General features: G+C 36.4%; 1 protein-coding gene across 2 annotated transcripts in view; it reads left to right on the forward strand.

Moving 5' to 3' along the window:
* The window catches only part of QSER1 (glutamine and serine rich 1), a 48,029-nt gene that overhangs the window by 21,394 nt on the left and 12,483 nt on the right, over nt 1-14,152 (forward strand). For both annotated transcript variants that reach the window (XM_075502070.1, XM_075502071.1), the window contains 5 exons: nt 1,436-5,143; nt 8,101-8,396; nt 9,969-10,085; nt 10,719-10,852; nt 13,063-13,274. In XM_075502070.1, coding sequence (XP_075358185.1) covers nt 1,436-5,143; nt 8,101-8,396; nt 9,969-10,085; nt 10,719-10,852; nt 13,063-13,274 — 4,467 coding nt within the window. The remainder of the gene's footprint in view (nt 1-1,435; nt 5,144-8,100; nt 8,397-9,968; nt 10,086-10,718; nt 10,853-13,062; nt 13,275-14,152) is intronic.

The following is a 14,152-nucleotide window of genomic DNA, read 5'->3' on the forward strand; positions in this document are numbered from 1 at the left end:
GAACGGGGGGGGGGGGGAGAAGCATTAAAACACTGCTTATGCTTTCTTACTCAGAAAGACCTTATTGTTGACTCATGAAAAATACCTTGGCATTCCTTCAATATCACGTCTCTTCATATCAATTTGTCTTGAACTGAAAGGGAGAAACAAAGACTTTCTTTCGCAGCTTCATCTGAAACTTCCAAAGTAATTGTGTGATTAAGTTGCAATCAGTTTAAGAAGACTTAATATATTTTAAAATAAAAATTGGAAGTTTTTTTACTGAAGTATGTGTCTCAAAACAAGCTTTATTTACTGAGAGGTTTTTTAATTTATTCTTAAATGATCTGAAGCTAAAAGCTGTTTTAAGTATCCAGGAAGAACTGAAAAAGGTCAAATTATACCAGTGATTTTATTTTTTTTCTGATTTGCCAGAAATTTACCTTGTAAATTTCCCAGTGGAAATTGATTCCTTAACAGATTCCTTTACAAGAAGTTTAAGCCTCTCTGAGAATAAACTTGCCTTCTTCACTTTTGTTCATAGGCTTTGGTACTGGTGAAGTTTGTGTACTACAAGTAAAAGGGTGAAAAGCACTGAATGATACAGATCACTGCTGTAAGCCCCAAATCTTGCGAGGGAATTTCCCACTCCTATTTCAGTTGGAGTAGTATATTCTGTTGAGAAATCTTGTTTAAGCCAGGATGTCATACCAATGTCCAGATGCAAATAAGTAATATTATACCTTGCAGTTGGATAGTTGCTATTGCACTGTGCAGATAGTTGCTGTCTGTGGGTGTTTTGGACTCTCACTTTAGAAAGCATACAAATCATATTTACTCTTTGTATTGAAAGTCAAAGCCCTCCTTTAAGAAACATATATTGCGGAGTGTGTAGGCCACTAGCTATTTCACTGTAAGCTCTGAAATGTTTCACATAAAGTGAGTTATGAAAGTATTGGTGAGGGTAAATGCACGAGATGGAATTGCTCCTTTAACTGTGTATGTATTACAATTGGTAAGATGTGATTTTGCCTTTTTATTGTATATTAAAGATGTCCAGGGCTTTTGATAAATTGTCCACTACTATGAACTTCGTTTTAAACGGAAATAAAAACTAAGAAAGAGCCTTCAGTTTCAAAGCAGAATTAATCTTGTACAATTCTTTTTATCCACAGTTTGCATCTTAAGGATATGAGTTTTTTCCCTTGGCAATTCACTGTAGGTATAGAATTTTGAATTCTTAAAAAAACTTGCACTTCCAGCTTGAAAACTACCCACAATAAGTGCCTCCCTTTATATGTTTTTGTTGAAAAGGGTGGTGATTCTAAGGAAGGTTGTATTTGTGAATGCTGTAAGATCTTACAATTAAATGAGTTATAGAGATGCAGTGTGTTGTGACTTGTAAAGCTCCCTTATGCTCTTTTTCCATTCTTGTTTTGTTTTTGTTTTTTTCCAGGTATGCATTCCTCAACAGCCACAGAACTATTTGTTACTGGAGCTTTGCCAACCTCTGGAACATTTCCACCAACATCTGCTTTATCAGCATATCAGCATCCCAACACTTTCAGCAGTAGAAACTTTGCTACTACCCCTTCTCTTACTCTTCAAGATACTACTTTCAGTGCTACATCAAATGGTCTCTTAACTACCCATGATCCTTTGTTGCAGATTAAAACATCGCAAGGCACTGTTCCAACTGCTTTGACATTTGAGCGCCTAGGCGGTTCTGTTTTAAGTACCAGTATACCACCTCAGTCATCAACATATCGTTCTGCTCAAGAATCTGCTCCCCATCTTTTGCAACCTCAGTTTAGTTTGTTGCCTTCAACCCTTGGAGGAGCTCAGCAGGTTTCTCAGGCATATAGCACATCTGTCTTTACTGGTTCCACTGCTTCTATCGATAGAGCACTTCAGCGAGAATGTAGTGTTATTAAACACCATCAGCGGCCTTCAAGTACTCAGTCTGTTCAGCCTCAACTGACTGTTTCACAGCATTCCTTACACAGCTATTTAACGAGTACAAGTGGAGTTAATTTTCAGGATACATCTAGGCACTCAGCATTATCCTGCAGTCCAGTTGGAGATGTTACTCAGGTGAGCAATGGAGGACCACAGCAGAAGACTTCTCAAGTCACAGTGGAACTTGCTCAGTCATACACATCTGCAATTCCATCACCTGGTTTTCCATCTGCTTCCACAGCAAAAGTGAAAAACTGTTCCACGAAGCAGCCTCCAAGGTCAACGAAGACCCCCAAACCTCAAAGTGTAGCTCCCACTGTGCAGACACAAAGCTATGCCAAAACTGCACAAAACCAGAGTTCTGTCATTACAGGCCAAGCACAGATCTATTCTACAGCACAGCTCCCAAGCCTCTTGTCGGTCAGCCAGTCCCAAAATTATGTTTCATCCCAGGCTCAGAATGTGCCACCTGTCAGTCACTCACAAGATTTCTCATCCAGCAAGGTTGAGAAGCTGCCCTCACTGTATAAAACATTGACTTTTTCTGGGCAATCGCAAACTATTACTTCTGATAGTCAAACTCTAAGTTACTCCTCAGAGGAACAGGTATTGACTTCGGTTCCAAATGAGAACTACTCTGGGCAAACAAGGGAACTTTCTTCAGTCAGCCAATCTCAGAGCTACTCTTCTAGTCACTCTCAGGGTTTATCTCCAGTTAGCCAATCCCAAGTTAGTTTTTCATCTCAATCACAAGTTTTATCAGCTGTTAGTCCTTCAGAAAGCTATTCTTCAGGGCAGTCTTTAACATTAACATCGCCTTCTCTTTCCTTTAATGCCTCTCCTCGGATACAGACTCTTCCAGCCTCTAGTCCTAATCAGAGCTATATTTCTTTACATTCTTCTCAGAACTCTCAGTCACAAGAATCCTCATCTCCGCAGTCTCAAAAGTTTTTGCCATCTGTCCAGTCTCCTCCTTTTGCATCCCCGGCTCATTCACAGACACTGCAGAACAACAGGCCTTCCTCGGAAACAAAGTCATATGTTAAAAGGAAGTCTGACTCTAATTTGTATGCCTCATCAAAACAAGAGGAGGAATTATCAATGCAGGATATGCAGGCATTGCAACAGCAAGCTTCTCTTGAATCTTCCACTCAAAGGCTAACTGATGAGGAAATCAACGCTCAGGATGCATCCTATAGGGTCTCAAAAGCGGATGACAGATACTCTCAAAGTGTAATCAGAAGTAACTCTCGTCTTGAAGATCAAGTTGTTGGACTTAATCTTCAAGGAACAAAAAAAGATGAAAGAATGGTCAATTCTGTGGAACAGCTTTCCCAACATATTGGCCATATCACTAGCCTAAGCCATGATATAAAAAAGACAGCTAATTTAATGCAAACAACACAAGTAACTGTGAGTGTTAAAGAACTAAACCAGCAACATTCTCTTATGCATAAGGTACATGAAAGTAAAGCTCAAGAACAGCAAGGCCAAGTCATTACAACACCATCACAGGTTCAACCTCATGCTTTAAGACATGGTCATCAGCTGTGTTTGCCCAGTGCACAGGTACTTCTGGAGTCAGCCTGTGACTTACAAATCCTTCATCAGTCAATACTGCAGTCGGGTTTAGGACAAGCAAAGGCATCACCGCAAGTGCAAAGAATACAGAGTCCTCAACAGGTGACACATCCATTCCTTCAGATGGATGGCCATATTATTCAAAGTAATGGGGGTCATTCTCAGCAACAACTTCATACTCAGAATTCAGAAGTAATGAAAATGGACATTTCTGAGCCCTCAAAACCACTACAGCAACATTTGACAACAAAAGATCATTTTACTCAGACAAATCAACACGATTCAAAAAATCAGTTTGTTTCTCTAAGTTCAATATGTTTCCCAGAATCTATACTTCTCAGTGATGAGAGGAATATATTATCCAACGTAGATGACATCTTAGCAGCAACAGCAGCAGCCTGTGGAGTGACACCATCTGACTTTGCCAAATCAGCTTCTAATGAAGAGGAAATCCAGTCTGTTGAAAATAGGGAGGAGTCTAAAACACAGTTCCGATCAATGGATATAAGACATGTGTCTTCTGGTTTCGGTGCCTCGCCTACTGTAGTTGGAAAGCCAGCAAGCATAAGTAATATTTCTCTGAATGGAGGCCAAATTACTATAAATCTTACACCAGTGTCAACAATACAGGCAAAAACTGTGAACCTTGATCAACAACACATTGAAACTTCTGATCAAAATGTACCAACGAGAATGACCTCTCCCACCCTTGGCCCTGGTCAAGAGGAACAAGAACAAGGGTCTGTTCCAGTTAAGAAACAATCTAGCATCAGTCACGAATCTGAAGAAGATAATGATGCTTCTGCTGATGGTACACTGAATGCAAGAGACACAGAATTTGTTTCAAGTGGTAGGAGTCTAAGTGAAGAAAGTGCTGCTTCAGAGAATGATTTTAATATGGGTGGCGATGATGGTACAGTACCAGGTAACCAGTCAAAGGGTCCATTGCAGCCACTATCTGTGCCCCCAAGTGGAGATGGAACCATTAGTAGAACTGAAGAAGAATGCCAAGATTTAACTCAAGGGAACCTTCAGAAGAAAAAAAGCAAAGGAAAAAGCCAAACCAAAAATGCTGCAGAAGATGACAGTGCGATTCAGAAACAGGTGAAAAGAAGTGGGCAGTGTAAACGTCAAAATTCAAGAGGAAATGACTCATGTTTGACATACTCTTCTCCTGTTTCTGAAAGTTGTTATGATACTTACCAGCATCAGGAAAGAATGAGGCAAAAAATTAAAGAAGTTGAAGAAAAACAGCCTGAAGTCAAAACAGGATTTATCGCATCTTTTTTAGACTTTCTAAAGTCTGGGCCTAGGCAACAGTTTTCAGCTCCAGCTGTGCGAATGCCAAACAGGACTAGGCGACCCGTTACCCAAATAGTTCGTGCCCCTTGCCTACAGTCCTCTGCAAAGCCTCAGCCAGCAGCAGTAGCACCTGTAGCTGCTGAGGTTAGTGGAGAAAGTCCAACCAAAAAAGTTGATGAAGAACTTAAGAAAAATTTAGAAACGTTGCCTTCATTTTCCTCTGATGAAGATGATTCTGTGGGGGGTAACCATGATCTTCAGAAGAGCATCTCTACTGCATTGTCAGCCCTGGATGATACATCTGACAGAAAGAACAAATCAGGTAAAACAGTTACTACAAGTGCGTATGTTGAAGGAGATTTCTATAGCTGATGGGGGAAAAAATAAAGAATAACTTTAGCTATCTTCAGTTCGGTAAAGGTTTTGATTGGTTTTGGTTTTAATCACAGCCATAATTAAGAGTTCTGTTCAAAGGGTGTGTTGACTATGAACTACACTAGTGTTTGCCACAATTAGAAAATATGTAGATAAACTTTTTCATGCTACTTAACTTTTTGGCATTAGAAGAGTCTTACTTATTTTAGCCCAGAATTTGAATAATGTGTCTGTCCTCTTCTTCTCTGGCTTAGAATGCTAAATATGATTTTCATCTGGAAACCTCAACAAACCATCAGCAGAAAAATAGGGAGGAATCTAACACACAGACATCAACAAACTATCAGAGGTTTTAAATCTATTTTAAAAAAATTGTAGTAAGAGAACATATTAATAATTGCCATCAGCAGAGGTTAAGTTCTTCCTAGGGAGAGTTAAACATGCACTTTCTGTGATTATAAGAGTTGCACAGAGTATGTTTATGAAAACCATTTTTGCACTTGTAAACTGAGCACTGGTTTGGCTAGTCTTGTCCAAGATGGGAATCATTTGACTTTGATTTCAGCCAAATTAATCAGGAGTGTTGTAGCTTCATGTTGGTACATTGCTAACAAAAGAAAAAAATCTGGGAAGGGTTGTATTGGGCAGGGAGGGGCAGGCAGCAACCACTGATCACAGTAGTAGTTAGTTTTCCACACACTTTTCAGTTTCACTTGTATTGCATCTATGCTGTATGTTACATCGTCAGTGTTCATAGCTTTTAACTGATGCTGCTTTGTTTTGAAGTATTTTCAACATACAGCATATTTTTGCCTAGATAGACTTTTTCAGTAAAGTTTGTTTTCTCTGGTAAGCAGTTAAAAACTATCCAGCCAATCAAATAACTGTACTAATTAAACAGAAATACCATTACCTTCCAAAATAATCACAGGGAGAAAATGAAACATTTCTTAAACTCCTCTCAGGACCCATAGGCTGGTTCTTAACAAAACAGAATGAAGTAATTTTTTCTCTTTTTAGATTAAAGGAGAGAGGGAGATTTTTTTTCTCTAGGGATGACATGATTTACTGAAAAATACGTAGCACAATTGAACTTAAATTGTAATAATCGGACCTAAAATACTGGAAAAGGATTGCAGAATACATGATATACTAAACAATACCTCATCTTAATTACTGTTCTGTTTTCTTCTGTGGATAGTTATGTAATGTTAAGTTCATGCATTTTTGAATGTCTGTTACAGAAGATGAAGCTTTGTCATGTGTCTTTCAGCTGAATATGTGTTTTAAACAAGAAAGCAGTGACTTTTTTTTCCCAGAAAGCCAAAATGTGGACAGTGCCATGGAGTGAGCCTCTTGATGAAGCTTGTTAATTTTTATAAGCCGTGTTCTGTGTGCAACTTCCTAAGGAAATATTTCAGAGTTTTTTTGTTGGGTGGGCATTTCCATTAGTGTTTTATTTGCAGTGATTTCTTTTACAATCTTATTGTATCTTCTTTATATTCGTTATTCATAAGGATGTAATCTTTATACCACCAATTTCTTGAATTTGCCGTCCTGTTATGTTGTATACAAGACTGTTTGTACATTATACAAGATTCTTAGTAGTGACTTCTTTCTTACTTGCTGGTGTTTTGCAGATTTTCTAGTAATTCCTTCTGTTTTTGCACATAAGTATGGAAAGACAACTATTAAAACATAGTCTTTTGTTGTTAGTATTAAGTAGCGTATGTACATTTATCTGCTGTTCTGAAGAATGTGTAAATACACTTGGGGAACTAATAATGTTGTGTCTAATTAAAGCTGTCATAGCTTTCACTGAACAAAGAAATACAACATATTTGCAATAATGTGATACGATATATCCAGAACGTATTTCATGGCTTAGCAATTTTACTGAATTGAGGTAATGAATCTTCACGTATCTGGTGTATAGCTTTTGTACTGACACATTAATTTGATATTTAAATAATTCGGTTTTAATCACTTTTATTAAAATATATGTCACGTTGTCTTTTTTCTATTTTTTCTAGTGAAAAAGTCAACAATTAACAGTGATTGTAACAACACTGTAAATTGGTTATCTTCTCAAGTTTGAAGTCAGTTTCCTAAGTGATATTAGTAATTATGCTATAGCTAATATAACTTGATTTCTTTTAGATCAGCAAGTCAGTATTAAAACTAATATGTGTAAAAGAGTATAAAGTAATATCTAAAAAGGATTCTAATTTTTTTCACGTGAGAAAGAATAATGATTTTGAAAAGTGGGAGTTTCCTTTGGCTCTGGGGCATAGAGGAGAAGGAAGAATAATGTTCTTTCCCTTCTTTGTTTTGTTCTTATTGCTCATGTCTGTTAATATTAAAAATGATTAGGATATTGCCCAAGTTTTAATCTGGAACTTCCAGTTACATTGTCACAAGATATAAATAATAAATGTCCAAAAGTCATACAGCAAATGTTTTCATATTTCATGTGTATTTCTCTTTCCTTAATCCAATTTAAAATGACATTAGTTATCAGCAGATTGGAAATAAGATTTAGTGTTGTAACCTTTACTGTTGTATTTGCTTATTTACACAAAATACAATAGTATTTCCTGTTGATCATGTCTGTAACTATCAAATTGTTTTCTAAAGTGTTCATCTTTGTTATTTCTAGATGCTAATAGATGCAGCAGTTTAATACAAACAGAGGTATACTAGCTAAAATATTTTGGGTTTGTTTAAGGTTTAGTTGTGACCAAGATAATGCTTCTATATTAACTCTTAGAAAAGATGTTTTTCCTAGAATAGTTGTTTTTAATATGTATTGTAACAGAAAAGAAGAAAAATAAATCTAGTTCCCATTTTACGTTGCTAATCCTTGATAATTTGTTTAACTAAAATATGGATTTTTTTCTTCAGAAGCTGAAAAAGTGACAGTTGTTACTGCTGCAGCCACCGCCACTACTGCTGTAATAAAGCAGGAATCTCCACAGGCAACTGCTCCTGTAGTCAATGCGCAGGAGAAAATGAATCCAGCTGACCCCTTAAAAGTAGCTCAACAGGATGCTGTGACTTCAGACCAATTGGCAAAAATACAGGCAACTGTTGCAATAGAAGGATGTACTGATGAGGAGAATACGGACAGTGGAGGAGAGGGCATGTACAGAGAACGTGATGAATTTGTGGTGAAGATTGAAGATATAGAGACACTAAAGGTAATCTGAATACTTGCTGTGGGGACAAAAAAAAAAAAAAAGAAAAAAAAGGGCAAGTCCTCCATATGAATTTAGCCTCAACAAACTACCAGAAGAGGAAAGGCTGCAGATTACTTTTCTGTTTCTACTCTAATATTCCCTGGCTGCTGCCAAAATGCCTTAAAGGTGTCTTTCTAGTGCAGGTTATGAATATGTTTTGTATGCACATGACCCATTTTATACTACATACATAATAAAGTAAATCTATGTGCTCGTAACCTCTGTTAGAACTTGGAATTACCTTTTTTAATATTAAAAAGCATAAATTTTTCACAGTAGTCAACACTACTTTTTTTTTTTTTTTTAAGATAGTAGTAGGCTTTCAAGCGTAAGGTGTTGAAGAAATGACTTTCGGACTTTTGCAAAAGATCTTGGAGATCTCTTTTTTTTCTCTTTTGGAAGAGGTTCTGTTTGCTATTCCAACAAGAAATAGCTTCCATAAGCAACCAGTACAGCTCTTCACATGAGTTTATGAGAATGTTCCTTGTTGTCTTTGATTTCTTGTTTTGTTTTTGTTGCTTCTCCATTTTAAATTCTTCTGCGTGTTTACCTTTCCTTTTGTTTCTATCATAGCCAGAAATATTCTTACCATTAATTTCTAATACTTTTGATTACTTGTCTATGTGTTCATCCTCTTGAGTTTAAGTTTTAAATGAATTCATGTAGCTTTGTCACATAAGACAAGTGTTACCAGTTTTAAAATATTCCCTTGTCACTTACAAAACTGATTAACTTTTATTATGAGAGATTTTGAATTTTAAGCTTTGTGGTGTTTATTTCTTTAGTTATTTAAACAGTCATGAAAAAGGAACCAATACTTCTTTATATGTTTTCCAAAAGGAGAGGTTTTGAGTTGTTAGTTTGTGTGTAGGATTTATAGAGAATTCTCATTAGAGCTATTAATTACAGATTTGGTTTTTAACAGTTTATTTCTCAAACTACGTGAAGAAGAAAATCAACTCAAACTCTTTTTCTCTTTTTTTTTTTTTTTTTTTTTTAATGGTTAAGTTGAACTGAAAGTGCAAACTCTGGTTCACTAATTCACACTGAACTATCTCTTTTCACATTAGTGCAAGCATCATGCTGTAATGTACCTGGGCTTCTGCTACAGAATCTCTAGGGATCCGCAAGCTTTCTGCTACTTGTTGTGATTCTTGCATTTTTGTTTTAAAAAATATTTCATAGAGCAAAAGAATAAAAAAACTGGAAAAATTTTATATTGTTTTAAAAAATAAAATTCTGTGGCTCAGTTGCATGGTACATGAGTTAAGACACACCGTAGGCAAAGCTGGAAAGCTGGTTGGCACAACTTCATCACTGTGGAAGTAAAATTTGTAGATTGCATTATACTTGTTGTAGTTCATGTCGTACTGTCTTGATGCAAACGGCACGTAATGACTAAGGGTTTGGAATTTTGAATTACTTATTTCCGTTTTATCCCTGGGTGACGTGCTCAAAAAATATAACGCACAAACACGCTTCTGGGAGAAAAATAAGCACTGTTTTTAGCAAAAAAATTTTATGTTCTTACAGGTTGCTTTGCAAACAGGAAAAGAGCCTCCAGCTATTTGGAAAGTACAAAAGGCTTTATTGCAAAAGTTTGTTCCTGAATTGCGAGATGGACAGAGAGAGTTTGCTGCTACTAACAGTGTGAGTCTTAAAAATTCGTTATGAAGCCTCATGGGAACTGATTTCCTTAATGAAAGTCTAGGAAACAAAATAAAATGTGATTCTGACATACATTCTTAGCAAGCATCCTGGGGGGGGTTCAGGAAGAGGTTTCTTGATTTCCTCCTACTCTAAAATTCTCTCTACATATATTAATAGGCAGATTCTTTGCTTTCCAGCATGGGTTCTTTGATATCATTCAGGCTGTGTAAAGGAACAAGTTTTCACAACCAGAATAAAGTCTGGAAGCAGGCTTGTGAACCAACTGGTTTCCACAATGGGAAGGATACAGATAGCATACAATTTCAACAGGCAGCCCTTTGCCAGGCAGATAATCCTTTTGGGATTACACATGGGGAGGATTAAATAAAGGGAGAAAATGAAGCCCAAAGTACCTCTTGCCTTATTTTCTTACTTTAAATGTTATGTGGAAATCCATTGGAGAATTTCTCTTAAATTATAAATGCTGTAGGATGGCTCATCTTTGTATGTAAACAAGTTGTTTTTAAACTGACTTTTTTTCTTCAGTATTTACATTTTTGATTGTTAAACTGAATAATTTTACTTAACAGAAACACTTGTGGTGTTTTGTGATTTTTTTTTTTTTTTTTTTAGTATCTTGGGTATTTCGGGGATGCAAAAACAAAATACAAACGAGTGTATGTGAAGTTCATTGAAAATGCAAACAAAAAGGAATATGTCAGAGTATGTTCAAAAAAACCACGAAGCAAGCCTGTACAGTCAGCAAGGTATTTTATTTCAATTTGTTTTTCATTTTGCCATATTGTTTTCATATTAAGAACACACCTATTTTAATAAACAAGATGTATAACTCAGGATTGTGTTAATTGAGCTTTAAGTTGGAAACTGAGAACTGTGTGTTTTGCTTTAAGAAATGAGAAATAAATTACTGCCATATCAAGAATTCCTTACCCTGAGTCTGTGGATTACAATAATCATTCATTTTAGAGGTGTTAGGGCTCCACATGCTATTTCTTTCTGTCATCTTTTGCCCTGTTACACAACATAAGGATAGAAGCCTACAGGTGTAATGATTTTAAAAATTTTGTGTGTTGCTTTCTCCTATCCTGTGGACTTTGCAAGTTAGGTATATTTTTCCGGATTGCTTTCATGACCGTCCTGTCCTAGTATACTAGAAGTACCATGCTTTCTTTCAATCCTGGAAAGTTAATTTAAAAACAAAAGTTAATCGTTGAAGTTGGTTGTCGCAAGGATGTTTTTCGTTCTTTTGTATGTCCTTGCACACCATGGGTATTTTACTTTCCTTATTGTACCTGCCCTAGTCCCCTCACCCCATCCCAAAAAGCCTTATCACTTTGAGTCATCCCATGCAACCTCTATCCATGCCTTAAAATCAGTAATTCCAGTGGTACTGCTTTTAAACCACCAACAAGGATAAATAAAACCCAAACAAATCTGTCACTCTGGAGAGCTGTGTAAGGAATGCAGGGCAAACGTAGTATGGTTTTGATTATTCTAGTAAATATGCTACTGGTCCTGCAAAATGTTACGATCGTAAGCGTGTCTCACGCAGGTACTTTAGCTGTCTCTGAGATTTCCTCTGTCACCTTCCTTCTGACAAGGTTTTCACTTCAAGTATTCACTTGCTAAGGGTTTTGCTGTTGCGTTTTATGTTGACCTTTGATTGTGGTTTTGGAAAAGATTGCAGATTCTGTGTTGTACAAACTCTGTTATGCTTTAATGCTTAGCTTATTTTCTCACAACTTCAGATGATATCTGAAGCTTTTCAATAATTATAATTTAATGCAGATATGTTTTCTTTATCAGATCCTAGCAAACAGTAATTAAAAAAATTACAGTGCTCTTTATTCAAGAAATGACTGGGTTCTTAAGTCCAGTTTGTTCTCAAAGAAAGTGATGCCATTGGATAATCAATTTTACCAAATGATCGTGATCTACTTAAAACTAGCTAGGATTTCGATGCTCTTTTTTTCTTGGGCTACAGAAGACTGTTCCAGAACCTGTTCCTCTAGTGCTCTGAAACAATCCTGTCTTTCAGCCAAAACATGATCATGATTAGCTTGTATCCATATATTCTCCTCCAGTCAGATTCCACCTCTGTCTTCGTTTCACTAAGCTGGATTAATCAAAGTCTTTCAACTTCCTTGTCTAAGGCAGGCTTTCCATTGCTCTGATCATCCTAGTTATCTATTGTCTCCATCCATTTCAGTTTGAAATCTTCACCTCTGACAGATGACTAAAATTACTCACAATATTTCAGAAGATACGAACAATGTTTCTACTGCATATTTCACTGCTGTACCATTTGAACTTTCCCATTTGGACAAAAAGTCTTGCCTGGCGCTTCCCAGAATTGTATTCCCTGCCATGTTCTCAAAACTGCATTGCATTATTAGCCCTAAAGTACATAACTTTGTATTTATGATACTAAGTTTCCTGTTTGCTTTCCTGTTTTGGGTGGTGGGAAGAGAAAGAGGAGTTGTCTGGTTTCGTATTCCAAAATCCTGCATTTCCTGTGTTCTTACCTGGTTTATATTCTCCCATCTTTGTATTGATACAATATCCCAAATTCACTTTGTCAGAAAATCTTACTGATTAGTAGTATTTCTTCAAGTCTGTCAAGTCTGCTTTTTTTTTTAATTACATAATAAATTTCAATGTTACTTCCAATATCCCATAACTCAGAAATTCTACTAACATTGGACAATTTAAACTTTCTGTGCCTGTCTACCTAATTATAAAATTGGAATACTATTTAATCATAGGTAGTTGAGAATAATTGTTAAGCATTGTATAAAAAATATAGTAGTATAGTATGACCTAATTCCTAGTTATGTGTGACAATGAAATAAGTATTGGGGAATATATTCTGGTTAAATAAGGCTATAGCTATTTTATTAATGCCAAAACTTGTGTAGTAATTATTTTCATAAAGATCGTCTTCATAATATTGCAGGACTATTCATTGCAAACCTAGTAGTAGCAACAATAAAACCCCTGATCCACCAACACCAAAACCAACAGCAGCAAAAGTCTCTTCTGTGAAACCCAAAGCTAAACAGCCGAAGGTAAAGGCTGAACCACCACCAAAGAAAAGGAAAAAGTGGAAAGAAGAGTTTTCATCTTCCCAGTCTGATTCTTCACCTGAGGCCCAGAGTGATGAGGATGGTGAGCGAGATGATATTGTTAGCATCTAGGCCTATTTGAACTTAACTGAGAATAGTATTATAAAAATATGTTGCTCAATCGTGCAAATTTTTCTTTACTAGCCTTTGGGGGGGGGGAAAAATCGAAATCTGACAGTGCCACGCAAAATTGATTTCTTAAAACTTGTTGTTTGTGTATGAGCAAATGCGTGCAACTGAAGTTACCTCAAATGTAGTTTATCAATTAGATAAATATATTTTTACTACTTGCTTTCTAAGATGGGTACAATTGCAGGAGAAGGAGCTGATTTGATTTTCAAATACATCTCAGGAATCGAATTCTTCATTAATTTTCCATTGCAACGCCCTGTCATGTCTAAAATAACATTCCTGCAATGCTTGTCTGCATGCAGATGTGGGCAGAATGCAGATGTTACTGATGTTTTTTCAAAACCCAAGGAGAAGAAGCAGTTGACTTTTTGGCTGCTTCATTGCTTGTCTAAATGCCAGCTGTTCAAATGCCGCCTGCTGAGCAGATTTGCTGTTAAGACATTCACGGTGTCTTGGAACATTGAAATACGACATTTGCAGTAGTTCTCCAGAACAGAAAGGAATTTTTGAAGTGTACTGTGTTTATAGAGATTACCTGTGGTAGCAGTTGTACAGTATTTTTTGCAGTTTTTTGTTTATTTCCTGTATGCTTAAAGTCAGCTGTGTAGTACCCGTGCTTTATATTGCAGTATTTCCAAAGCATGTTGCTCTCAATGACTTTAACTATAGATGAGCTAGGGTTGGTGCACTGGAACGATGCCTCTGCTGAAGGCACCATTAAAATAACATTTTTTCAAGCAAACTTATCCAAATAACTATTAATATGTACAACCATCCGTATTTAAAATT

Source organism: Mycteria americana, chromosome 5 (assembly GCF_035582795.1).
Source record: "Mycteria americana isolate JAX WOST 10 ecotype Jacksonville Zoo and Gardens chromosome 5, USCA_MyAme_1.0, whole genome shotgun sequence".
Lineage (NCBI taxonomy): Eukaryota > Metazoa > Chordata > Aves > Ciconiiformes > Ciconiidae > Mycteria > Mycteria americana.